Source organism: Coturnix japonica, chromosome 2, assembly GCF_054131305.1.
Source record: "Coturnix japonica strain WE chromosome 2, WE-NBRP24, whole genome shotgun sequence".
In the NCBI taxonomy this organism is placed as follows: Eukaryota; Metazoa; Chordata; class Aves; order Galliformes; family Phasianidae; genus Coturnix; species Coturnix japonica.
In genome coordinates this window covers 50,828,732-50,856,697 of record NC_140664.1, presented here as the reverse complement: position 1 = coordinate 50,856,697, position 27,966 = coordinate 50,828,732, and the positions used below count along the sequence as shown (strand labels likewise).

The 27,966-nt window shown below is 35.9% G+C and overlaps 1 protein-coding gene across 6 annotated transcripts; it reads right to left on the bottom strand.

Moving 5' to 3' along the window:
* Positions 1–136: 136 nt before the first annotated feature.
* On the bottom strand, positions 137–27,966 carry SOCS6 (suppressor of cytokine signaling 6). 6 transcript variants are annotated; one of them, XM_085537563.1, is made up of 4 exons: positions 27,712–27,850; positions 11,168–11,318; positions 10,034–10,126; positions 137–6,196 (listed from the first exon to the last, which is right to left on the bottom strand). In XM_085537563.1, exon 4 carries the CDS (start codon positions 6,069–6,071, stop codon positions 4,467–4,469), a length of 1,605 nt encoding a protein of 534 aa, XP_085393689.1. In that variant the 5' UTR covers positions 6,072–6,196; positions 10,034–10,126; positions 11,168–11,318; positions 27,712–27,850; the 3' UTR covers positions 137–4,466. The 6 variants fall into 6 exon arrangements, with proteins under 6 accessions (XP_085393689.1, XP_015710665.1, XP_015710666.1 ...); XM_015855179.3 differs by lacking the exon at positions 10,034–10,126; XM_015855180.3 differs by lacking the exons at positions 10,034–10,126; positions 11,168–11,318 and having other exon boundaries at positions 27,841–27,966.

Sequence of the window (27,966 nt, the reverse complement as noted above, 5' to 3'; positions counted from 1 at the left end):
TTGGCAGTGGAACAGCAACAGTCTATAGAATCTAGATTTTTAAGTTAGATGCTCAAATTCTACAACATCTTTCAGGCTGTTCTTTTATTTTGTTCAGTTATCAAACTTCATCCAGGTATAGAACACTCCACAAATCTTCTTGTGAATGAAATTTTTATTTACACACTGTATCCAGAAGCAGATACATTAATCCTTATACAATTATTTCTCCAAAATGTGCAAGAAATTACTATAATTTTGTTTACAAACCAAAACACATTAAAATCAATGGACTTTGGATAATTCACTCTGTGGTGTGCTTAGTACAAACAGTGCACACCAGGTCTGAAACAGAGAAAAGTGTAAACTACAGCAATCTGGATTGCAAGTATTAACTTCATGGCACTCCATCATCACTATAAAAATTCTTTAACCCAACATAAAGTCATAGAAAATCTTTTAGGAATTTTTCATTATCTTTGTAGAATTTAGAAGTTTCCAGACATATCAATGCCATATCATGAACTACCATCTTGTCCATATTTTATCTATAAAGGATGTTACTACTTTTTCTTCTTTGCAGTATTAAAAAGATTGAAAGAAATGAAACTCATCCATAGCTTAGCACAGAAATTGAAAATACAGTAACAGAGAAATACTTCCTCAACAGAATGATAGCCCATATATTGCTGGTATACCATTTAAAATTTATAATTCTGGTAATCACATAGATGAAACGCATAAAAAAAAAATAAAAAAAAAAAACCTGCACAGATTTCACTTAGCCCAGCACCCAATATTCATAGAAAGAAAGTGACTTTAAAAAAAAATGTAAAGTAAGTTCATTGGTGAACAAAGAATTTAATTATTAATTGCATTTCAGATCTTTCTGACAGAAAAAACATTTTTATCCAAAGATGGTATTCGCTATGTCAAGAGCAGGATAAGTGCTATATCCTTCAAATTGATAAAAGAATACAAATCACTTTCAGTTTTTTATAACACTGACCTACAAATTAAAAACAAAAACAAAAACAAAAAAAAACTGTGCAAATTTTTATGTTCAAATTAAAGGTATTGTTTTACTCTTCTAATCAATTAACGAAACACAATTGTTACCAATAATTTCACTTGTTTCATAAGCTCAAACCAAGAAGTTTTATTTCAAAGTTTCATTTTGAAAAACATTGCTCCAAAATTCAGCTGCATAAAAGGCCTGTCTTTTGAACCCTTAAGCTGTTGTGCTGAATAAATAGTTACTTTTCTACTGTATGAAAATCATTGTCAGTTAACTTTTTCTTAGTGCAGCTATTTTAAAACTTCTATTTCTTTCCTTTTTGTTTCTCAAGGTCACATTGCTTCTCTAAATTTTATGAAGTAGACATCAAAACAAATTTTTGTGGTTATTCTGAGTATTTTAAATTGCCTCATAATTAAGTGTTACTGCGTTTATTCTGTATTAATATTTATTATATGAAGTACCCCTAAGATTTTCAAAGTATTTTTTCTGTGTTCTTTCTCCTGGTTGGCCAATTACCTTAGCATAAAATATACAGAAAACTTTTGAATAATGAAACCTGTAAAAATAAGTACTGGGGTTTTTGTTTTTTTGTCTACTTACTACTGATTTAAAGTATTTCAACCTCAGCGGAAATATCACCACCATTTGTATCAAGAACAAAAGTACTATGTGGTATCCACATCCTAGGCCTCCAGTACTTTAAAGCGTTCCTTTGTGGAAGCTTTATAGGAGGGGGAAATTGACAACAGTAAGTTGACCAGACTAAACAAAGAATATAGCAAGGAAGGCAATTCAAGAACTGGACAGCTGAACTAGTTTCAAAAATCATCAATACATAAGAGTGAACAAATAAATCTGAAAAGGCATGGGCATGTGTTCTTACATATTTTTCAATTCAGCAATAAGACTGGGATATTATAGCTTCAAATATTTTGATTTCATCATAGTAACTGCTAAATTAACACATGTGGCATAGTATAATTTTAATGCATTCAATGGTGGTATTAAATGGCAATGAAAATATTTATTATACAGTAATCTTTCAAAGATTCTGTAGAATGCATAGGCCCTCCAGCTTCCACAGGGAAAGAATTTTTAAAGTGAAGTAAATGCCAGAGGTTGTTTTTCTTTTCCCCAAGATGTATGCATCTGAAATCTATAAAAATGATTTTTCTTTTTCCTCCTCACAGACAGAATCAGAACACTGTACCATACAATAGGTTATTGTGCCTTTTTTGAACAAAGTTAGTGATTCTGATTCAGGGGTTGGGGGGGGGAGGGGGGGACGGGATAGGTCTGGAAAGATGTCAGTAGAGGAAAAAAAGGAAACAGAATTCACACTTGCATAAATGTATCTCAATGGCAGAAACAAATTATGTATATAGACAGCTCTGACTTTTTAACTTTTCTTTTTAATTTAAAACTTTTATCAGATAAGACTAAAGAAGAAATCCTTACTCTCGCTCCCTTAAAAGCAAAGGCAGCCTTTATCTACCTTTGTTTTTCTTTTTTTTCTTTTTTTTTTTTAAAACTTTTTTGTTAAACATTATGGTCAAAAAATAAATTAAAAAAATATAAATTTTGTCTATCAATTCAGGCAACCCAAGATGTAGTGCTATCACACCACCTTGCAGCAATAGTGTATTCATTACTAAAGACTCACTTCAGGGGTCAAAAGGCTAGGTTAAAAAAAAAAAAAAAAAAAAAAAAGAAAATGACCTAAAAAAGAAAGCTGTATCATATCAAAGATAAACAGTCCTTTCTATGCTGATGTTTACTAACTAGCAACTCCTACCAGAGATGGAGAAGATGACATTCTAAAATGCTAAAATCTAGGCGCAGAGGGAAGCAGAGTAAGCCTCCCTCCCAAGTCAGTTAGCCACGATCCCTTTAACATAAAAAGGACAGAATCATGGGCAAGGAGGAAGAAAAAAAAAGAAACAAAATAATGCCATGGATTAACATTGCATGAATCAAAGATTACATTGTGGAACCTGTATTCCCGACTGAAAGTCTTTTTCCTTATTGAATGTCAGAATTACTGTAAGCTTTTCAAATGCCAGAATCTTCGACAGATATCATAAACATTTACTTAATTGATTCAATATTTCATATGTCAAAACATATTTCATGACAGTTAACTGAAACATTTTCTGTGGTCAATATATATTCAAACTTTTCCTTCCCAGAATATCAGGGCCTATGAGAATAGAGCTTTAGAGATTCATTTCAAACAACTTCCATCCAAAATACCATTAGTCCTACTTTTTCCTCCTCAAAGAATATTAAGAAAACATAAATAAAAAGTAGAACGATTCAAATAACAGTAGTGTATTACTGCATTTCAGAAGCGAAAAATAAAAAAAAATTAGAAAAAAAAAAAATAGGGGGGGGTGGGGGGAAACCAAAAAGGAAAATGCTGAAACCTCTATTAGTTTGAATAAATATTGTACAAATCCTCCTATTAGTTTTGCCCAATCCCTGAAATGGCTTAACAGTTTGTATTTCAGTAAAAGCATTTCCTAGCGTCTTCCTATACTTTCAGGGCATATTTTTTGCCCAAAGAGAGGTAAAACAGAAGAAGGGTCCTGGTAGGAGTTCGCTTATTTAACTCAATGGCATTTAAAGATATTTGATGTCATCCCAATACTGCAACTTCCTCATAGGTGTGATGAATTGACTCTCACAGACTTTTTTTTTTTAAAGGCCATTTTTAAAAGAACAAAATACTGAGACAATAAGAAAGCTGAACCAACTTTCTCAAACACAAAGTAGTGTACAGACAATACAAGGCTTAAGAGAAAGGTGTTTTGTTCTTTATTGGGTTTGGGTTATTTTGTTTGTTTGTTTTTAAGATACCTGCTGCATAAGCATGTCTTTATCACACAGCTCTATTAAGTTCCACATTATGGCATATTTCTATAGAAATTTATAATTAGGAACTCGGAAATCATTTTTAACATTCTTTAATTTAGAATACTGATGTTTTTAACCATGATCATCTTTTTTCAAACAGGCTACTTTAAAGGAATAAAAATCCATTGAACAACTTTCATCGACTTTTACTTATGGTTGAATACACATGAAATGTGCTTTCAATGCATAAAAATCACAGTGGATAGCAGCAAAGGACTTGGGGGAAATTAAGGATAATTTGATCATTCACATTGTGATTAATCTGCACATTGATGAAAGATAGCTATTTCACACTTCTAAAAATAAACTTGAAATCATTCTTTACAAAAAAAAAAAAAAAAAGAAAAAACAAAAAAAAGCCCCCAAAAATACACAAAACACCCCAAAACAAACATAAATCCAAATGCATTACCTTTCTTTTACACACAAAAATGAAATATCATTATGGCAGCAAAAGATTTTGATAATAATGAAAGTCTGTAAACTGTAATTCAATCTCTTTTTGTTGTTGTTGTTCCCAAAGTGCAAGATGCAATATTCCAATAAGCTTTCAGTAGTGCTTTTCCTGTAAATAATCCTTCATTTTGTTTGGCAAAGGCAGTTTCTGAATCAGGTCTATTCTGGTGTACTGACGTATTACAAAACGACACAGGTATTGTAAAGAACGCACCTGCATAAACCGAGATACTGGATTTGTTAGTCTCACTGGATAAGTTGCAGATCCAGGCAATCGGGATCTTGAATAGCAGAAAGCTCCATTTTCAGAGTCCCTGATCGAATGTTCAATTAGATCAACTATAGACGTATGCCCCTCCACATCCGGTTGTTCATAAAAGCTAAACCTACCATTTGAATGTTCAATTCTAGTGTGAAGCGTTTTTCCATGGGAACGAAAACTCAAACTTAAAAGATAACGATCATCAGAACTATCTCGAACAAGAAACGAGCCATCAGGCACATTAGCTAATTTTCCCTCTGCCTCCCAACGTGTAATGGGGCCCCAGTACCATCCTTGTTTTGCAAGTTTTTTCAGTTCTTCCGTGAGACTCGTCACAACCATAGGACCACTGTTCTGTACAGAATCATAAACTCTTCCAACTCCAGGGGCAGTGTTAGGATCAAAATTTAAATGGCAGCGCATACTTTCAGCCACATGGGCATCTGTGCCATTCAATCCATTAAAGTTCCTTTGGATTTGATTATTCTGCATTGGAGGTAGCAAAGGTGAAAGTGGAGGGACATCACTATGATTAACTCTTGGACTTTGCAACACGACTCCTGTGGTACCAATCAACAAACCATTCACCGCCTGGTCCACAAAGATATCTGGTGCAACTACTACATCCTGATCCACTTGACTCTCTTCTTCGTGGAAAGCATTTCCCCCCACTTGAGAAGAAACAGTTGAAACTTCCATAGGTGAGGAACTATCCAGACAGTAACTACGTGATCCTTCCAAAGGATACATTCCCTCATCTAAAGGCACAGTATACTGAATGTAGTCCTGAGGCATTAATCCAATAACTACAGGCACATGTTCATCAATATGAAGATGCAAGTCCCCATTCTGAGATTCCGTGTTTTTCAATGCATTGTTTTGTTCCTGGAACACGTTATCTGACTGCAAGTCATGGAAGTCCTTTCGAACGCCATTCAGTGCTGGGCTTGGATTAGAGGAATGGACCAAGGCCTTGACTTTCACTTCCATTTTTATGCAAGTCTCTTCTGAATTTGTAGGTCGAAGGGGCCATGGAGTTGGACTGTAATGATGATTACGGAGGGAAGTGGATCTCAGAGGTCTTTGAGCTCGCACATCTTTGAAAGTTATTGGAGCAGATGACGAAGAAAAGGTGTCGTCATCTGCAGAACTTCCAGATGGTGTGCTGCCTTTGCCTTTTTGCTTTTGCTTTGCTGAAAGCCTCCTTTTTAACGTACCCATTAAGCTTTCACTTTTTGATCTATTTTTGCCACCTTTTTCGTCTTCACTATTGACTTCACAGCTAGCCAAATCTTTACCATAGCAGCTGCCAAATAGGGAGTCATCTTTTCCAAATTCACTTAACGACGGCTGTTGAACCACTACAAAGTCACTTTCATCTTTACTTTTATTTAAGTTAAAGGACTTGCGAATTGTTTTGAGACTAATTTTCTTCATTATGACAAGTTACCAAGTCTGGCTGATCAGCAGTGCTTGTGGTGATATAGCCCTAACACATGCAGAGCAGCTTCAGCTTCATTTATGTGTTTTATCCAGTCTCATTTAACTTCAAGAGCCATCTCCTGTAAGTAAATAAAAAACAATCAACTTCACAAAAGAAATATTTTTAAAAGTATTCATAAGGGTTATTTTTTGTTGTTGTTTGTTTTTTTCCTCTAAACAAAACAGAAATTGCAGTACTTAATTAAAGGGAATCAAATGCATAGAGAGTAAATAAATAGATAAATAAGCATATAGAGTAAATATGTATATGTTGACTTGGAAATCAGTAAGACTTAAAATACGAATATGTTACCGGTGCCTTGATTTCCACAACTTTATTCTGCTTTTACCATGCTGTTTTAAAATACACACATATCACACGCACATATATAAAACTGTAAAGCAGAGAGACATCTCTTTCTTTCAGAAGGCATGTAAAAACATCCCCACAAAAATAATTGCAGAACATAAAATGATGTAATACACACTTCCCAATAGTGGTCCCACATACAGGTTAAAGCATGATTAGTCACTCTCATACTTTTTTTTTCAAGTCAATGAAAATAGAATTTAACTGCAAAATAACATCTACTGAGAGAAAATAATGGAAGTCCCTTCCCAAACCTCTATGAAAAAAACAATTATTTCCAAACTTTCAGATACAAAGGAGGTCAATTCACAGGCTTTCAATGCCTAGTACTACTACTGATGTCAAGTACTTCTGCCAAGACTAAATGGACACATCTTCTCAAGTCCCAGGCAATTGTTCCAACTGGCATTTTCTATAGTCATGTGTACACATATGAACACATGCCCATAAGCCTGACTTTTCAGCTTGTTTTTCTTCAGCATTGGCTAAACCCAGCCAAAGCAAGCAGCCCTACAGAGAGGGGAGAACAATGACAAGGGAAATGGAAGAGATTGGGAAGAAGTTTCTGCCTTGAAAGTAGAGTAGTTTTAGTAGCAATCATTATTCCACAAGCATACAATTACACAGCATGTTAGCAGAACAAACTGCAGCAGCAAACTTGGCCCTTGGCAAAATGAAGGAGACCAAGAATCCTAAAATATACAAAAAATATATATATAAATAAAATATATATCACAAACAGAGAGACAGGCAGACAGAGAGAGCCATCTCTCCATTCTGAAGACAGATACCAACTTTTGCAGACTTCAAGAACACAAATGCTAAAGAATCATATCAAAAACTAAAAGACAGTGAAAGGAGACTAAGGATTCTGAACTTTTTCTCATAAACAGCAGAAATGCGGAAGCTTGATTTACACAGATTTGTATCCTAGCCATCAATTCTTCGCCATCTGCATCACGCTACTTCAAAGACATGTTCTGTTTTTATAAATAGAAATCTAATATCTAAAAAAATCTTAAAAGAAAAATCTCTATGGCAGCATACATACAGAAATGACAATGTCATTCTTTGAGAATGACTACTGAATACGCTTGAACAAAACATGTTCTACGCTTGTCTACTTTAACAGCCAGTATTTTTAATCAAACAAAATGCCTGACTACCCAAGCCCATGAAAGTCTCTTCCTATACTTGTGATATCTCACATCAAGAAATTATAAAGAATTACAATTCAAATATAAATCTCAGATACAGATACTATACACACACACATATATATATCCAGAAGTCCAGCTCATTAATACAGGAAATGATAAAAATTATGTGAATGACAGTCCTGACATCTTAGATGTTTTTTTATTCAAGACAGAAAAAGCAAAAGTATCATGAAGTCAAATACCCCAACTGATCCAAATATTCTTCTTCACATTTACTTCAGAAAAAAACAAAACCAAAACAAACAAACAAACAAAAAAACCACAATAATTCTGCATTACATATTAATATGTTTAAACAGTCCTCAATGTGAGATAGGCTTAACATACTTGCAAGTAAAATTTTTCACTGTCTGCATCTACAGAAGTTGAAACAGAAGAACTCAGCATGCATTCCTTCCTGGAATACATTAAAGCAAGCTGCTGAATTTCATCACAACTCTCAACATTGCAGTAGCTTCACTAGTATTTTCTAAGAATTATAGCATCACTGGAGTCTTCCACAGATGTGCTCTTCCAGTGCCATCTGCTGTACTGTGCATTTAAGAAGTCTCACTAGGAATACCTCTGGAAATTTTTCTGGCAGGTATTTGCCAGAAATAACCACAATCTGAAGCACATTAATGTACTCCAAAGCTTGCTTACTGTAAGCAGAAATAGTTGGAACACTGTCTGAAAGCAGGAGATTTATCAGACCATGAAAAAGAACGAAATGTTAATGCAGTTTACAGAATCAGAATTAAATTTTGGCTCATCAACTTCCAACTCAAGCTCATTTCCAAATCCTTAAAATCACACAGATTGATAAAACATAGGCATCCTGACAAATAGTATCAGGAACTACTAGATTACTATCCATTAAATATCATAATCTTCTTCATGCTATTAAAAAGAATCAAATCTAAATTTGTAAACCTCATATTGAAGGGGAAAAAAAAAAAAGCAACAAAACAACATCAACACATTAGTCAAAACATGAACTGTTAATAAACAGACACAAAGCTAAAGCTTTACAGGTTGACAATCAGCCACATACTCATATACTGTTATTACATTGGCACTAGAATTATGAAAAATTATGAAAGCTCAAAGTAATAGTTTGTGAAATCTATTTAGATGCTGTAAAATGGTTGCAGTGACTAACAGGCAAATACTTATGTCAATGCGCTGAACACAAAAGTAGAAAAACAAAAGTGATCATTTATAATTATATGGCCTTTAATCATTTCTTATCTATTTCACTCTTCCAGGTTAGGCAGTCATTTCCTTTGACAAATATCATTAAAAAACGCTGCCTGAACATTCTACTACCAAAATAAAACCACATTAACTTTTAAAGGACTGAGACAAAAACCATCACACTACAAACAAACAGCACAATGCAATTTACGATTGTGCAAAGAATCGCCAAATTTTTAATAAAAATACCATCACTAAATATTGTCTGGTACTATTAATCAGTAGTGCTTCAGATAGCTTAAATTTTCCTAACAGAAATTTAAGTTGATTTATTTTTTCCCCCTGAAAAATCTGGAGATCAATTAGAACATATATAATATTTATACAGAATCACAGTAAGAACTGCATCATTTACAACTTCCAGCTAAGCATGTCTTTTTTCAAAACATTTGGCACAACTGCTTATGGAGCTACACTGAAAAGAATAATGTTGACAGGAGAGGAACAATTATTAAAAATACATATCTGGTGATTTATAAGCTCCAACTTTATGTAAAGAAAAGCTTTTCCACTCTGAGACCTGTCAGGCATCAGAACACTTTCCCCAGAGTTGTGTAATCCCTATCCTTCTAGGTTTCCAAGAGCCAACCACATAAACTCTAAAGAAAGCTTGTCTGATCTCAGGGCTAAGAGGATGCTGAACTTGAGATGTCCTGAGATTTCTTTCAGACTGAATTATCCAACAGTTCTACGACTGTCTGAATATTTTGGACTGTCTGAATTTTGATTAAACTTAACATTTTTGATGGACTTCACACAAAAAATCATTTGAAAACATATAGGAATTCCAGCTTTCAGTGCAGTACTACAGATTTGTTAATTCTAGTTTTGCTACTGCACAGAAGAGCATTCAGATTATAAAGAAAATAAAAAAACACTAGAATAAGCTGCGAATGTACTGTAACAGGCTTCTTCGGAATCAAACCACAAGAGCCAAGTAATGTACTTGAAATTTATTATATTTTTAACAATTATTTTTATACTCATGTATAAATACCTTTAAATAAAACAAAAAAATGTTTCTGCATTCCCAAGGTGTGACAAATACTAGATTTTCATTACAGTAACAGAATGAAACTCAGTCTAATTACCCGGAGAAGTATGAAGCATCATTCTACTGTCCTTCCGATCTGTTTCTAGAAAATACCCATCCATTATTTGGTAGGACGTCTCAATAACAGCATCTTAAGGAAACATAGATTACGAGAAAGGTGATTTGTAAATTCCTAAATATCTATACATACTCCAGCACTCCTAAACCTACTGAAATAAATAAGCAGGAAGTAGTTCTACAAGCATGTTCCCATTCTTTTTACTTTAATAATGAAGTCATAATAGGTTGGAAGATATATCTTCACACAACCAATACAAAATATTGATTCAAGATATTTTCTTCCACCTAATCGTAGTTTTAGTCATAAAAGTTACATATAATATATTCATTAAAACAAACAAGACACTAAATACCTATTTCAAACACTATCATTTTCACATAGAACATTTTATTAAATACACTATGGCAACTTTCTGACTAGACTTGCCACTTAGCATGATGGTAAGGCTTATCACTTTCCAGATCTTCAAGTAAACTCCTACATTATATTACTCTTTAAAAAGAAGAGTCTTTAACTGAATCCATCTAACCTCCATTGTATACGCTTATGCTGAAAGTTCCAATTGCCTTGAAGACAACAAAACAAATAGACAGTTTTAGTAGTAACTTCCTCTGTTATGGATGAACACTGTTTTAAAATGCGTATGAACTTCATGAAAGTTTACCTCATCCTCTCTTGAATACCTGTTTTTTCCTGAGTAAGAATTAACTCAAATGCATAATTTGAGGAAAAAAACAGATAAAAGTTCATCTGAAGTAATTTCGACCCTTAGAACAATTCAAAAATACTTAACACTCCCAATTTTGAAGTTAACTGGGCAGAAACTTGAACAGAGTGTAGATATTATAGACCATTTGTTTATACATCCACATCCTATGATTTGAACATCTGTGAAAATTTCTGTCCATTTCTCTAAAGGCCAATATTGCTGAACAGGTATTACACATAGAAACCCTAACCCCTAGCAAAGAATAAGCAAGGTATGCCTTTGATAATAAGTAGAAAAGTGGGGTAAAGTAATAAGGAAAAAAGTGACAGAAAGAGACTTTTCTTCACCAATATCCATCCATAGAATTAACTTTATGCAAAAGCAGTAATGGAACCATTTACCCCGACTGCTGTTCTCTGTTGGAAAAGGATGTGTCTTGATCTGCAGATCTGGACTCCTTTGTTAATCCATGCCTGCTTGCAGTAAGTCCTGTTCTTCTTTCCCATATTTGGTTGCAGGACAGAATATTTCTATCTGATTGGTAGTTTTCCCCTGGGAAATTGCCGAGGAGTGTTAAATGGCATATTTGTATTACAGTTCATCTGTGTATATACAGTTCTGTTACTACAATAATTGCATAACTACAATAGACAAGGCCAGTTACTAACATTAAACATCTTTGCCCAAAGCTCCATAACCCTCACACAAGGATAGACCTGGATTCATGGGCACATTCATCTGGTATGCTAAACTGAAATCAGAACTAGCCAACACGAGGACAGAAGCCTGATACTATTAGTTCAAGATCAGATGTGTGTCATTAGATCAGCATCGCTATGTGAGAAGTGAGCTTTGGGTAGGCAAGTAGGTGACCAGCCATCTCATTCATTCCTGCTAAACCTCACACCAACAGGTGGGAATCAACACTAAAACATGGAACAAAGCACACCACACTTTTTTTATATACTTGCCAAGTGTGGCACAAGTATCATCTTCCATTATTTCTTTTAAGCAGTGTATGGGAAATTGGTAATCACAGCCTGAACCTCTGATTAATCAGCTGAGGCAAGTGTTGGGTCAGCTGTGGGAGAGTAATTTAGCTGTGCTCCCAGAAAGTGTGGAGCTTGACTCCACCTCCTCTAGACCTCATTTAAGGGCTGACCACTACTAAGGTAGCATCTTGGAGATTGCTCCTTGGTGGAGGTTACTTCAGTGTTTCCCAGCAGACTGAAGGCTTCCATATGGGTGAGTTTTTCCTGTAAATAACCTTTTGGATATTTGCTATTATCTTTTCATTATTGTCACTGTACAAGCAGACATTTGGTAACATAGTATACTGCTAAAATAAAATAATAATAATAATCAGGCATGCTGAGAAAACACAGGGAAAAATAAAGGCCCAAGCTGGCTTCCAGACCCTCATGATCAGTGAGGGGAAAATGAACAAACAAAAATAACAGAGCAAATCAATTCATGCCAAATCAATAGAGAGAAGAAGTGAACCATTTCTGCTGAATCAAATGAGTGAAGTTACTAAAGAAACCTGTTCTGCATAGTAGTTGTACTTTCTCTGTTGGAAATCATATCCATCAAGTGCACATAAATCTTTTTCATGCAGAAGCAGACTAAGAATGAGAATAATGCTCAGTCAGGCTCAATTTTCATCTCTTGTTATTTTACCAGCCTGCAACAAGCTGTCTGTCAGCAAAAATTAAGTTTAGTTTCATAAGCAAAGGTTAGATTTACCACAAGATGATATACAAGAATTTCAAGTAGGACTCCATCCCACTTCTTCCTGAGAGAAGATACATACACCAAAACACTTCTCTGATGTAAGGTATGCTGGTACCCTCAGCTTGGCAACAGGGAAGACTTTATGCTTATCTAAGATCTCAGTCCTCCTAAACAATAAAACAGCTATGTAAAGAGCCAGAGAAAAGTTGCAAGACTGCAATGTCCTGCAAGACTGCAATGTCCTACAAACCAGCTTCTCATTAAGTTACAAGGACCAATCACATGTTTTGTAAAAAGGAGCAAGTTTTCAAACAAATTCGCTAAAAGATTTGTGCCAAGTTACCTGTAGTAAATTGTACAATGGTTAAATGTAACACTTTGGGCAATTAACTAATTCTGCACCTTCTTATTCAGGAGCAAAAATAGTGTGAAATGAAAATAGCGTGAAAAGAAAATAGCAAAAACTAAAGAAGATGAGAAAGGACAACCAGTAAAAAATAAATAAATAAATAAATAAAAATGTACCTCTCTATGCTTACTTTTATGAAAAAGTATACACAAATACTTGAATCCCAGAACATGTGTTGAAAAGACCATAACCTATCCCATCATATGAATGCAAGCACCAGAAACTAATTCTTAACGCAGTTTCTTCTTGAACCCTGATACATACCAGAAGTAATTTTAGAAACACTGTCCAAACATTTAAAGCACATGTCAGAAAGAAAGAAAAAAAATAAACTAGAATATTCTCTCAAAGTGATTTTCTGGTCAGCATTAATCTGACTATTCTTTCAATATTAATGTCAAATAACATGACTGTGAGAAAGTCTTTGAGTCCTTCTCAAAGTAGGAATGAAAACACTGAGATATGCGACAGCTGAATATTATCATTTCTTAAAAGTTTATCTTTTCATTTTAGGCTACTTCAGGACGGTGCTTCTCTTCTTGTTGTAGAAATATTATCATTGTAGAGAACTTCTAAAATATGAAGAAAACCTGCTGAAAAGGGCCTGATACCCAGGTGTATTTTCATGAGGACATAAAAGAGGTGCGGTGAAATATCTTTCATACATTATCAAAACAAACTTTCAGCTTCTCAAACCAAATCTGCTTCAGCAATCAGCTTCATAAACCACCAGACATATATTGAAAGGGCAATACGGAAACGCACCTCTCAGTTAATGCATGTACACGAGTGTCTACATCCTCAAAAATACTCGAAAGGAAAGAAATGAGGAGCAGCAGGAAAATCCAGGAAAGTTAACAGAAACTGTACCATCACAGTAGTTCGCTACAATTCTTGCCAGTATAAACCTATCTTTTATGTTGTTCTTCTCTCAAAATTAAGAGCTGCTAATTTGTAATAGTAATCAAATTTGCCTGTCCAGTTGAGCTGTAAAGAAAATAAGTTGTAGTTCAAAATCTGGAGAAAGTAGCATTTGTTCACTATAGCACTAACCAAGAAGTATGACTGGCAGTGATAACTATGCTCTTCCTAAGCACAATATAAGATATTCTCTTTCCGATGAACAGAGATGAAAAACCTAAGAAACAAGCCAAGAGAACTCTACAGTCACATTCATTAAAAAAATAAAAGTTAAAATCAAATTTTATGTTAAGCACACTATCGACACAAGAAAAAGCTTTGTAGCACATAGTTGTAAAACTATATCAAGCAATAAGTTACAAACTGCTCATTTCCCCGCTTTACTTTATATTTATCTGACATTAAAGAACAAATGTAGCTATATTGACCTTTGGTTCTACAAATAACATTCACATAGCATCAACGATGCACAAAAACAGAAAAATATCCTGTACAAATACTTTTAAGGTTGTAAAGTTACTTTCTAAATATTAAGAAAAATTCCCGTTGTTGAAGTACCCCAAGTTATTATTAATTAAAATAAGTTGAGTAAGAACATATTTTTCTTCAAGCAATAGTCCATATGTAGACATCTAATGAACTGCACTAGTTAAAAAAGAAGCATTGTTAAAACTCTAAGTTTCCTCTTATTCCATGGAGATTTAACACATGCAGCAGAAGTTGAAATAGACAAAAAAGAAAAGATAAAACAAGCTTTTAAAATGAACAGATGGAGAATAATTGGAAAATGTATTATCAAAAATAATAATAATAAAAATCCTGCTTTTCCACCCAATCTGCAATTGGAGGATCTCTGATTTAAGATTCCCACTCCTATTTTCAGCTCATCGAGAAGATGCACATACTTACACACATACACAACAAAACAGCAGTCTTACACTGCACTTCTTCCTAACTATTCCATCTTGGACCTTGCAACTCATTAAGGTTGCACCTGTGGCTTCAAATTAACCTCAGAGATTAGCTTCTGACTAGGGCTGAAACACACTTCAAATTCACATGACCAAGTAGGCAGCTCTCTGAGATATCTGCAGCTATCATCCTCACCACTTCTACCATGACATTTTCAATAACAATAACAGCTTTCTTTTGTTAAAAGATACCACTCTATTCTCCCAATTTAAGTTAAGATGCAGCAATCCTTTATAATGCAGTTAACCCTCAATAAATAGAAAGATTAGGTTGACCCATTTATGGTCTGAGTGGAAAGAGAGCACAGGGCCTTGAAAAAGAAGAGTGAAAAGATCTTTCGTATGCAATGTTTAATGGTGTACAACATTCATACAATTCACTTAAATCTCAAAGCACACAGAAGGGAAAGAAGTAGTTTAATAAGAGGAAGAGGCTGACCTCTGCTTTTGGACTTTCTTCACTTAATTATCAGAGGGATAAATACAATTTATTTGCTACAAGACACCACAAAGATCTTACCCTTCTCCTTCAGCCCACATAAAACTGCTTAATATCATTACAGCATAATACTTGCCTCATATAAAAGCATTAATTTTCCACAGAACTCAGAGACTTAATAAATTTCAGACTTGCACAGACTCCTACATCTTTCCCTTTAATTTTTAAGCACATTAAATCTGTCGTTTCCCTTAATTTCTCATAGTGGAAAATTCTGAAACAACACAGAATTTAGTTTCTATATATGGAAACAGCTCTATTCTATAAATTCCTCAGCTGTGTGAAGTGAAAGAAATCTCATTTCTGCGTGTGAAATTCATATTTTTTTCACTCATTGATTAAACACTTTTTTTCCAAAATAATAACCAATTGTTTTACTACAAATGCAGATCATTAATAGAAATTCAACATGCATAATAAAGTAGATGTTACCATTCAGTCTAAGCCTGAATTACATTAAGTGAAACATGAAGTACCTGAGATGAAAGTGCATTGGTTGAATTTAAATAAAAATTACTTCTAGACAAGCCTGGGTTTCCAAGTCTTTGAAAAAATAACAACTAGATGAAACACTCTTATACAGTAACTTATACAAAGTAAAGGCACTACTCAGGAAACGGAGTTCCCTACTCAGTTCTTTAGAGGTTAGAGTGATATTCAGCCAAAACAGTTACATTTTGTCTTACTTTCTGCAGAAATAAAGCCTGAGCAAACAAGGCTCTTTCTATTTGGATACATCACAATCCCTTCAGGACTGCCAAAATTTTCATCAATTTAGCACATAAAGGGTACCTCAGCCAAGATAGCAACCATTGCAAAAATTCATATATTCTTAGAAAAATAAAATCCAAGGCATGGATATTGCCAAATACAGGAAAAACTTCCTCTAGAGTTCAAAAGTTTGTCCAGGACAAGGGAGGAAACTGAGATTAAATAGTTCCAGTTGTCACAGAGCTATGTGTTTCACAAAGCTGTTTCATTGTAACACAAAAAAGTATAATTACCTCAAAATATCAAGATCTCACATACGTTCATTAGAAGCAAAAGTGATGTGTTATAGTGATGTAGTAACAATCAAAGCACAAAAGGTTTATGCAACACTCTTTATATCACCATGAGAAATCACAAGCAAGAACATTAAAAATTGAAAACATTTTCTACATAACATTATTGGTTCAAATTTTGAGTTTTTATTTCTGAAATCTGCTAACTCCACTATAATTCTACTTCCCCTAACTTGTAAAATAATCAAAAAACAACTTCTGAAACAACTTATAATCCTATGTTTTCCCTCTTAAACAACAGCATAATATGAAACATGGTTTTATATCCTTTATCTGAGCTATTTGCATAGGAAACATATTAAAAAAAAAATTCATCAGGGCTAAAAGTTCAAGAACTCAGAAGTTGAGAAAAGCCAGAAGTTGCCTGTGCAACTCTTTTCTGTCTTGCTCCATACAGAAATCAAAAATGTTTACATTAATTCTACTCTTCATAAAGCTTTGAAGTGTATGATCCTATAATTTACTTACAGCATACTAATTAAACTCCAAATTCCAGAGCTCACAAACAGAATTATTGGCTTAATTAAGGATTTTTGCTGTCTCTATATCAGACTCTTAAATGTTAATGCATAGGCATTCAGTGCTTCATTCAATACTTAATGAGTCAGAACACAGAGAGTTCAGTTTCCACTGTTTTAGATGGATTCATAAGATGAATAAAAATGTATATGCACCAATAGGACAAAATAAGGCAATTTAATTCCGAAACCTGAATTCTGAACTTTCTTGTAAAGGATCTTGAACAACTACCTACTTAAAACTGAAACCTCCCTCATATCTCCATGGAAGTATATAAGGTCAACAGAACAAAATGAGTGTGACTCAAGTACTTGATTGCAGCAGCAAGTTGTCACCCAATAAGGGAGATCAATTAGTTAAAGACTGTGGTGCCTTTCAGGAATTTGCTGACAATACAGAAATAAGCAGGCAAAGAACTTTGGGTTTCATCATTCTGACATACTCAACCTTTCAGGATACCTTCTACTATTGTCCTCTATTTAGTAACGATTCAACTTTCTGACATTCTGTTGAATTTTTAAGTCCTTAAAGAAAGTAAATTCAGACAGACAAATAGGCCGACAATCTCTAGACATCTCTAGAGTTTAAGCTTTATATGAAACAAGTGATGATTTTGCTAACTGGTGTCTCCAGCGAGACAGAGTATTCTCACAGTTCCTGCCACATTCTGCTTGCAACACAACAGATCTGAGGCTGACGGCCTGCTTTCCAAAAATACAATTCAAAGCAACGTACATTTTGACAAACTGCAAAGGTCATAACTACAACCAGTTCTATCTAAAATAGATTTAAAGCTTCTGATTTTCATCCAAGTTAAGATTTTTTTCAGTACCTAACCATACATGACTCCTCCAAAACTCAACAGGAATTGCGAGTATATGGGGCACAGAAGAGTCAGGTTCCTTACAAGCCCACAAAAACTAAGACCTTATATTTAAGATGTTGTTCATCAAAAACCCTCTCTGCTACACACACACAAAGCTGATTAATCAATGAAGTACTCAAACACCAAAGTTGCATTTTTGTTTCTGTTGTTTTAAATTAAAACATCTTTAGCAGCCCCTCCCCTTATTTTTGCACACCAAAGCTGTGCTCTATCTGGGCAAAACTTTACCCAGGCCTACTTCATGGCTATGCATTACTCCTCAGGCATCTTCTGAAAGGGAAACATGAAACTGCCTGTCATCACCTCACAAAATCACGTCAAATAAAATACGGGCACAAACACTTCTTTTTCTGGACATCGTGAGAAATGGATAAGCTATCACAGTATCTCTACATATCACAAAAAGGATTTTTGCCCCATGGGAAAAATCAAACTACAAATTCTAGCAACTAGGAGAGCAGTCCTAGGCGTGATGAAAGGGAAATTCTCACTTATTCTTGTTTAAGATATTCTATTGTAAAGAAACAGTTTAAGATGAAAGATGAACTGGGCCAGAAAGTCAGTCTGTATACATGCAAACAAGAAAGTTTTAAGTAATTTTCTATTTAATCTTGTATTGTAGAATGTTGCCATGTAGAACCTATGCCTAATGTAGTTCACCCACAGTGTAGTCCACAATAAAGAAAAATATCAACAAGATGCTTCACTCAAACTTCTGAATCCATTCTGAAGGCAAAAAAAGTATATAATACATCAAGTATAAAAAACACAGTCTTGCATACAGTTACGGGAGCATTTCATTTCTATTCTGGAACACCTACACTACTTAGCAAGATGCAATCAAACTGAGAATAACATTGATCTGTTTGAGGCTCTGAAAGTACCATAAAGAAGGGAAAACTTAATCCAAGGAAAAGGTTTGCATACAAAAACATTTTTCTAACAACCTTATAATTTCTTCCCAAGTGAAGAGGTTTCACTCTGCCTCTCTCTTTCCCTCTCTCCCCACCTCTATCTACACAAAATAGTTATCAGATTCTTAAATCCATCTTCATCATGCTTTTAGGTATCAAGATTTTAAGGCTGAAAGAACCACAACACCTAGAAAAATATACACGTTCACCACTCCATAAGTATCCTACACAATCTTCCTAGTTACACACAAATGATAACACTAGCAGTTAGTGTTACAAAAGGAGGTTAAAAAAAAGAATTTTGGTTTAAACATAAAGATCTAAGATGAAAGTCCTTTTTTTTTTCCTCTCCCACGAAGTAGAGAAATGATTACTTCCAAGTGACTTCATACCTTGTGTTGATGATGAAAGTATAACACTTTCCATTACTGCTAAATAAAACCATTTTGAGTTTTATGAACAAAGACAGTAATAAACGCTGATAAAGTACTAGAAACCACAGTCATCACAAGCTAATATAATAAAGAAGCAAACTACTTCAAAAAGTGAGAAAAAATCATTTTAATTCAATTTTCTAAAAACTCTGGTACATGAAAAACAGTTAATTAGGTTCAGTTCACTTGGCATATTCTGCAAGTGGAAAAAAATCACTTATGAGGAGTGAGCAAGACCAGATTCAATCTGCCTTTAAATAGTTAATCTGAAAATAAATCCAAGAATTCCTTTTGTTTGAACACTCCCAACCCTCCTCATTATTTGTTCTTACTTAATGGCTTGTTATCAAATTTGATAGTTTTGTGATATTTAATAAGACACAAAATGTCAACTGCCCACATCTTCAATTTTAAATACCCCAGTAATCATATTAAGCTCTGAATACAATCAAATTTGGTGGCATTTGAGGGTGGGAAGAGAATTCTCACTCATTCTTTCAAAACTCAAAGCACATCTCAACCTTATGGCTGAGGTTCCTGCAACACAGCTAATCACATTCCTCACACTGGGCCTTGATAAACTGATATTTAAGTAATACAACAGTAATAAATGAAGCTTCACTTGCAGATTCTGAAAACATTTCCAGAATCTTCAAAATCAGAAGATGTTTCATAGGAGGCAACTAAACAAAGATCATGTACCATCATGTTTCTTAGCGTACTGCACGTAGAAACAATATGGAAGAAAGCTCATAATTCTGTTCTTTTCCACTGTTAAGATTCCAAATTGTTTTTATTCTAATTAATCTTCATTCCAACATATTCTGTTTCTAGTATCCCCAGCATTTTATTTGGACTCTCTATGATTGATAAACTAGTTGCTAGACAACGCTAAGACAGTTTTAAAGCTTTATGTTTAAGAAAGTTTTAAAACTTTATGAAAGTAATACTTTGAAATGAGACATTTGAAAATGATCCTTCTAAGTTGTCATGATTATTTTATTAACTGTGTATTCTTTACTTAAAATTGGTACCAGCGTTAAATACATACCAAACATTATGTTAGGATTGCCTTCAGCCACAAGTCTAACCCATTTTATACACAGAATGAAAAACACTATCTGATACCATAACAAAGTCTCTCACATTGAATTAATGAAGGAAAATGAGGGCTTATTTACAGACAAGCCAAGGAGAAAGAACACGAGAGGACTTCTTGCTGCTTAGAGACTGGGAGCTCCTCAGTCAGGCTGAGGCCAAAGAGGAAAGCTTCGTCCTCATAAAGTACCTTCTGTAAGCAAGCAACTGCTGCATCCACAATCTGGCAGCAGAGCCTGGATGAGTTGACCTGAAAATGCATGTGGACTGTTTTTCCAAGTTCTTTGTATTACTGTCTGCAGTGGGTCCTAACTCCGCATTTGGGAGAATGAGAATGTAAAACACTGCTTATTTTAAATATTTTCCCTCCCATTTTCACTGGCAGAAGGCCCAATAAGAACAAAGAGTAATTATCTTTTTTATGGTTTAGAGCTTAGCCATATAAGGGTAAAAGTAGAAATGGCTGTCTTCAATGTACTGTCAAATCTACAAGGTAAACACACCTGTACAGAGTATTATCTTCATCTAATGTCATAAAACTATTTTAATATTTTGTTCCCCTTAAAAAAGAAAGTACAACATTACATAGGTTTTCTAAATTGACAGTCCTTTCCAGCCCAGAGTGGAAAAAAACCCACATCCATTAACACTACACAACTAGTACGATGAGCAAAATAATAACACAGTTTTTATTGCACAGGCAAAACATCTTAGCAATTTTTTTAATTAAGTCCCAATTTGCCAGAGTCTAAGCTTTTTACAAGACTGCACCAGTTCTGACAGAATTTAGTCTAAATGGAAATTCTGTGATTTTGGGTTAAAACTAGAGATTCTTTAATCACTCGTGGTTAAGATCAGGTTCTTTTCTTTTTCTCTTCTTTATGCCCCTTCCAAAACTACACTGCAATAATCTGCAGCTAGAAGCATCCTCCATGGACAGCACATCTAATGGAGAAAGAATATCTTAGTTAAAATTTTTAGAGAGACACTGTTTCATCCTGATGCAGACTTGAGAGCTTTCAGGTTGGTTGTTGTTGCACTGAGTTTTTTTGTTCATCATTACTGTCTGGGGTTTGTTCTGTTATTGTTGTTTTTAAGAAATTTTCCACACAGTTCTAAATAAGCTGATTATTTTAATATTGAGTATCAGCCCAGTAAAGATTAATTTATGAACAGACATTTAACTCAATGGCAGTACTCACAGTACATTCTATTTAGCTTGCAATCGAAAAATTGGAGTATGAAACTGAGGAACTTCACATCGATGCATAAATTCCTATATGCGGGATCAAAGATAAAGTTTTGACTGTCTATACAAAGTAACATGCTGCATGAAATTTATACAAACGCAAAGCCTTTAAGATAGCTATCTCCAGAGTGGGGTCAAATTTCTGCAGAGCCAGGAGTACAGGAGCTCTGCTGCAAAAGCTGAGCTTGAAATTTCAAGCATGGAGGGAAAAAAAAAAGGATGGGGGGGGGGGGTGGGGGGGTGGAGAGGGGAGAAGACATATATATGAACACAGAATCTGCTTTTTCCTCCTGTTCTCTCTGGCATAGATTTAAACTTATGTGCACTATAAATAAAATAAATGTGTTAACCCAATTAAAAAACGAAAATAGACAACTACATTTCAATGTTCACACGCTGTTTTCCATGATAAACTATTTAAAATAATGCAAATTCAAAGAAGCACCTGGTTTGGTGATATGCAAGGCTTGTGATTCCCTAATGACACAACTCCCCTTCATTTTGTTTTCTTGAACATCACTAAATTACATTTCAAATAGCACTACAACAGATACCACTGGTCAGTATAGAGTCTTCACCCTTCAGCAAGGGACTGAAGACTATTTACATTTCCATGTATTTTCCCAAGTTAGTAGATTTTTGCCTAAAATCATCCCAAAGGCCTATGACTAATCCCTAATTATTTCTCAACATTATTTATTACTAACCAAATACTCTCTTCTTTTCTAAAGCCAAGAAGAGGAGAAAAGTCAAAGTTTCAGAAGGCAAATGGGTCAGAACTGTGTTGGTTTGTTTTTTTTTTTTACGTCTGTTTTCCACTGAAAAGAGAACAGTGAAAAGGAAAGGAAAAATAAAAAACGCTAGACACCCACCTTATAGAGATCCACATAAGATCTTCGATTCAAACCAGAGACTTTACCTCTGAATGCACAAATCAACTATTCTGGAACCAGCCTCCTTGGGCTGACCAAAATTCCAGCCCACAAGCCTTTCCCAGTGCAAGTTTCATCAAAACCAATATGCTTGCACAAACAGCTTCTGTTCAGTGAATCCAGTGAGAATTCTTCAGTCACAGAGTTCTCACCAGCGTCTGAAAGAAGAGTGTCATCCTGAAAAGCTGCCTATCCTGTTTTTGGAATGCAGCTTCTATAAATCTCACACTATAAGGCACAATTTCGGGAATAAAAACCTCTTTACCTGATGCCACTGGTCTGTATTTCTGTATTTCAGTTATTAAACCTATTAATCTGATACCCAGTCACCAGCCAAAAGAGTAGGTAAGGGATTCTAAAAGTATTAAAACCTATTATCAATATCAGAAATGCAGTTAATACCACAGCTTGTAACTGCCTGGTCTTGTAGCGCTCACCAAGTCGGGAGATTCTCAGAACCAGAAGGACAAAAAGGAAAGTGAGCTTCACCACTATTTCAGAGCCATCTTGGGATCAAATATGCATGCTTCAGAAACATTTGGAATAGCCTACTAATTTATTCTCGACCTTTTTGAGGAATACAGACTGCTTTAGAGAAGGAAAAAAAAAAAAAAATCACCTACTCAAGACTCCTACAAACTGCTGTTTTAGCAGATTTACCACAGAACATCAAGATTAATTAAGAATAAAACTACTCAAGAAAAACAAAGATCACACTCTGTAAAAGTAAGCCTGACTAGAATCTCATTTTCAACAATTCTGTCATCCAGAGTAACAGTCTACGTGTTGTTTTTAAGTCATGCAGAATATCCTTGAAGAACAATTACTGAAGTATTACTTCAGATGCTAAAATTTATCCATTTATCTGCTAGCTACGTGTACTGCATTAGCTTCAGACCTTCAGAACCTTACACAAGTCCTCTTACAGATCGCTATCTATACCCATGCAAGTTAAATAATACAAATACAGCTGCTGATTATATACTGCTTTGGGAAGCAAAGAAAAATACCATGTATCTGTACAGTTTAACTAACAAGACTCATAGGTTCATTTTCATTGTTTAATTTATTTTACTTCTTCTTTTTAACCAGAGACCACTTAACGAGCTCTGAAAGAAAAAGAAAAAAAAACACCAACAAAAACACTGTAACATCTATTTATACCTTCACTGCCAGAAAAAATGGCTCTCATCCAAAACTGTTTTGCAGCAGTTTACAGCAGAATTATTTGGTGTTTATAACAAAAAGCCCACATACCTTACAAATCTAAGATTTTCTAAAGCTGCCAACTTACTGCACTTGGCAAATTACAAAAGAAAAGAATGTGTTTCATCAGAAGACAAGAAATCTCATCTGCTCTGTGTGCCCTATATATACACAATAGGAAGCAATGTTTGGAAAGCAGAGGCTGGACAGAAATACCTACACAAGGCATCTTTAGGTTGGGGTTTTCTGCAAGCAAGAACGTTTTCCATATCCCTTCAACAGCATTTTAATGTTAGAGGCAGAACAAGATAGCTAATGTACTTGCATCCTCACTAACCAAATGAAGATTTATATTTAACTTGCTTAGTTTTCTTGGCAATGTAGCATCCAATGGAACAACTTCTTAGGTAAGACATGGCTTACATCCTTGTCATAAATGGAGCCAACTGAGCTCCTGAGAGTTCGAAGTGTTATATGAATGATTAAAGAAACAGAAGAGAGACACAATTTTATCGCAGTATTTTCCAGAACAACAAAAACAAGAAAATAATTATGGAAAATAACACTTTTATTAAAAACAAAATGACAGTAAAAATATGTTCTTGAATCTATATTACAGCCTCTGGTGAATAGTAATCAGATTTGTTAAGCAATACACCTCAAAACTTGCTGAAGCTACCTGAACTGCAGATGCTTATTTCTTGCATGCTCATGCATAAAAGAAAATCAGAAAACCATGAAAACTGGCAGAAGAAAAAAAAATCAAGGGTAACTTAAGCAAATCTAAGAAGTCAGAGCTCAGTTTTTAACACTGACGTGAAAGTTTTAATTCTGACAGTAAGCAGCCTAAGTCAGAATCTGTATTATGATGCCTTTTTAATATCAGCCTATGTAGACTCTAGCAAAGTGTGCACAACTTTCTTTACACATTTAATATATTAGACAACATTTCACATACAGTCAGCTTCACATTTTCATCCAAGGCAGTAATTCACAGCCCGTTTGTTGTGGGTCTGGTTTTAACTACCAGAAGAGGCTGAATTGAGTTATCTTTGTTTTGTTATTCTTAACACGGAAAATCATAGAAATTCATTTAACATATACACACGTGGTTTGATTTGGAATACAAGTATTTTTCAGAGAAAAACAGAGAAATAACAATAGCAGAAGGGATCCACTGAGCATCATCTATCTTCAGGGTCTGTCGTATTAGAAGCATATTTAGTTGAGTGGTATGAAGCTGCTTTTAAAACATGGATAATGAATATTCTATCACAAGTATGATCCTCTTGTTTTGTATTTTGGTTTTTTTTTGTTTGTTTGTTTTTTTAAATAACACAGCACTGTACATATTTTGCCATCTGATATTGTCAATGAAAATTTTCAGGGTTCATTTCTTTTTGAAAAATACTTCACTTTTCTATTGCTATGTCAAATACAGTGGGACCCACAGGTGCCCCTCACAAGAAAGGTTCATAACAACTTAGGAGCTTTGCATCAAGTGCATTTATGGACTTCTGAAGACTTATTTGTATTTTCAGAAAATAAGCATATATTAAAATGGGATGAAATTAGGTTTAGGCAAAAGAATAAGGATGAGGAACATTACCAAATATTGCGGTTTCTCTTTAAGAATAAAATAAAATAAAAATAATAAAAAAAAAGGAAACAAAGTTCTCTGTTTCCCTTACACTTCACTGAAATATATAGTCAATTTGCATAAGAACTCTACTCTGCTTTTCAGTCCCCACCCTGTCCACTCAATAAACTTCAGTATTTGCACTTACAAGTTAGACTGTATTTTTTTTTATACTATTTGTAGTATATTTTCCTCCAAGCAGCATCACAAGCTTCTCTGTTTTGTTGCTAATGGAGCCATCCTCTGCTTTGTTGCTAACACACATTAAAGCCAAGACACACCAGCAAAGATCAAACTCCTTTCCATTTACTTTTCTATCATTCACCTCCCTATGGCACGCTGTACTACCAAAACAGCACTATGTAGGCCCAGGGAGGAAGTAAAGTAACAGCAAATACAGCACGTAATGAATTACCCTGAACTATGGCCTCAGTTTTGCCAGCAGTGATGCAGCAAATATGTAGACAATTCAAGGCAACACTACCGGAACAAGTCTTTCAGACAGCAATCCCTAAGTTATCCTACAACTACAGAAGTTTTCATAAAAATATTAAGAAATTAACTTGCTTCTGAAGAAGTCTTGATTAAGAGTCTGCTCTCGCTCCCCCTCATCACTGCAATAAGCAGAGTAATCTGATCTACCTGCACAGCAACCTGGACCAAGTTATTATTTTGTCCGAACTTCCTTTTCTAGGTGTAACTCAAAGTATCTGACTGACCTACTGAACAACCCAGGAAGAAACAAATTAACAGCATGGTATAAGCCAGTATCTTTTTTCATATTTTACTATGTCAATTTTTAAGATAATCCAACATTGTAACTTAGTCTACAAGAACCCTTAGTTGCACATATCCAGCACCATGAAGAAACTCACAGAAGCTTGGGTAACAATACAGCGCTACTTCTCTACTAACCTATAGATGGAAGCTTCTGGGGAAGTTAGTAAATGCATATATCCACATAACGACAACAAGAAGTAAGTCTGCTTTAAGTAAAAGTTCAGTTCTAAACTTAGCGTGATGCCACATAACAAGAAATATACGACAGAAGTGAAAACTTCATTAAAGCAAGCACTTTGAAAAAGCTGAAATCTGCCTTAGTAACTTAGACAGAAAAGCATGAGCTACAATTACTCTCTCGCTGTAAAAGACTCCAAAAATACCTAGATATTCTCCTGTGGCTTACGTCTTCCAGCCAAGCTAGAGTAATTTATCTCATAACTATGCCAAAGCTTACATATTTTCTACAATCCAAGGATGGGCTAATTGACATGAAACAAAAATAGCGTCCAGCCATGGCAGAAATGCAGAAGGATTATTCCTCAAGTACTTCTATAGAAATCAGCTTCCTAAGACAGGAGGCCCGCAGAAGGCATTTTTAACTACAGGTGTACTGAGAGGTTGGATGTGGTGTAAGCATTACTGGCAGGCAGGAAAGAGGAGTTGAGACCTCATCATGAAAGGGCAGGAGAGTGTAGTAACTGGATGAGACACTTTCCCGTTCCAAAGAATATTCTGCTGTACATTATCACAGTTCTAAAAATATGGGGAGAAATGATGAAAGAATTAAGGGGGAAAAAACACAATCACAGCACCTCACAACACGGCGCCATTCTCTACATCTCAAAAGTTCAGGGTTTTCGAAAGGTCTTTCTTAGACAACGGAGTTGGCATGGGCCAGAACCAGCTGTTTCAGACCAAAGCTACACCATTAGGGAAAGAGAGTGGAAAAGACAGTTTGAAGAACAATGAAAGCTAATAAAGTTTCTGTTTGTTTACCTGTTGTTTGGATTTTAAATAAATAAATAAATTTAGAAAAGTCTTGAGCTTTTTAAGCCTGTAAGTGCTGCCTGTCACAGCTAGCAGTACTTCCCTTACCCCTTACACAGCCCTTGGCATACCCTCAGCTAACAATAACATGACATTTACAGCTTCACCTTCCCCGGAGCTCCTTCACAGTGCGAAGCCCCGACAGCAGTAGCACAAAATGACACCCCTGGCAACCTGCCCAGCAGCAGACCCCTGCAAACCTAAAAATGAAGGTGGGTGGATGGGGAGAGGAAGCAGCCAGCAGCCTAATTCGGCCGCCCCCCGGTCACGGCACAGAGCAGCAGCGGGTGCACAGGAGCAGCGGCCCGGGGGAGGTGGGCGCAGGGTCGTTGGGAGGTCGGCGGCGGCGGCCCCTGCTGCCAGGCGGGGGCTGTGCAGTGGCCCCGCGGCCCGGCCCGGCTGCTCCCCGCCCGCCATGCAGGCCGCGCCGCAGCCCCGCTGCCTCCGCAGGGCCTGGCGCCGCCGAGAGCTCGGAGCGCCGCGCAAACAAAGGGAAAGGAGGCCGGGGCTCGGGAGGAGGGATGCAGGCAAGCTAAGAACCGCACCGTCCCCATCCCTGGCTCTCCATCGGCGGCCACCGGGGGAAGGAAGGAGGAAAAAGAGTGGGGGGAGGGCGCACCGTTGCCCCGGGGACGCTCACCCAGCGGAGGCCGCGGTGTCCCGCTCGCGGCTCGGGCCTCTCTTCGGGCACCTCGGCGGCGCGGCCCGGCCTGAGCCGGCATCCGGGCTGGGCGGCGAGCAGCCTCTCCGGGCGGCGGAGCGGACTCACCGAGGCGGAGGAGGAGGAGCTGGGCGTCGCTGTTGCTCTTGCGGGGCCCGGCCCGGCTTCGGCTCCCTCCCTCCCTCCTTTGCCGCGCCGCCGCCGCCTCCCTGTTCCTGGCGCCGCCGCCGCTTC

Excerpts from the sequence above, each read along its gene's own strand:
- SOCS6 (XM_015855180.3), bottom strand. The coding sequence starts at position 6,071 with ATGAAGAAAATTAGTCTCAAAACAATTCGCAAGTCCTTTAACTTAAAT.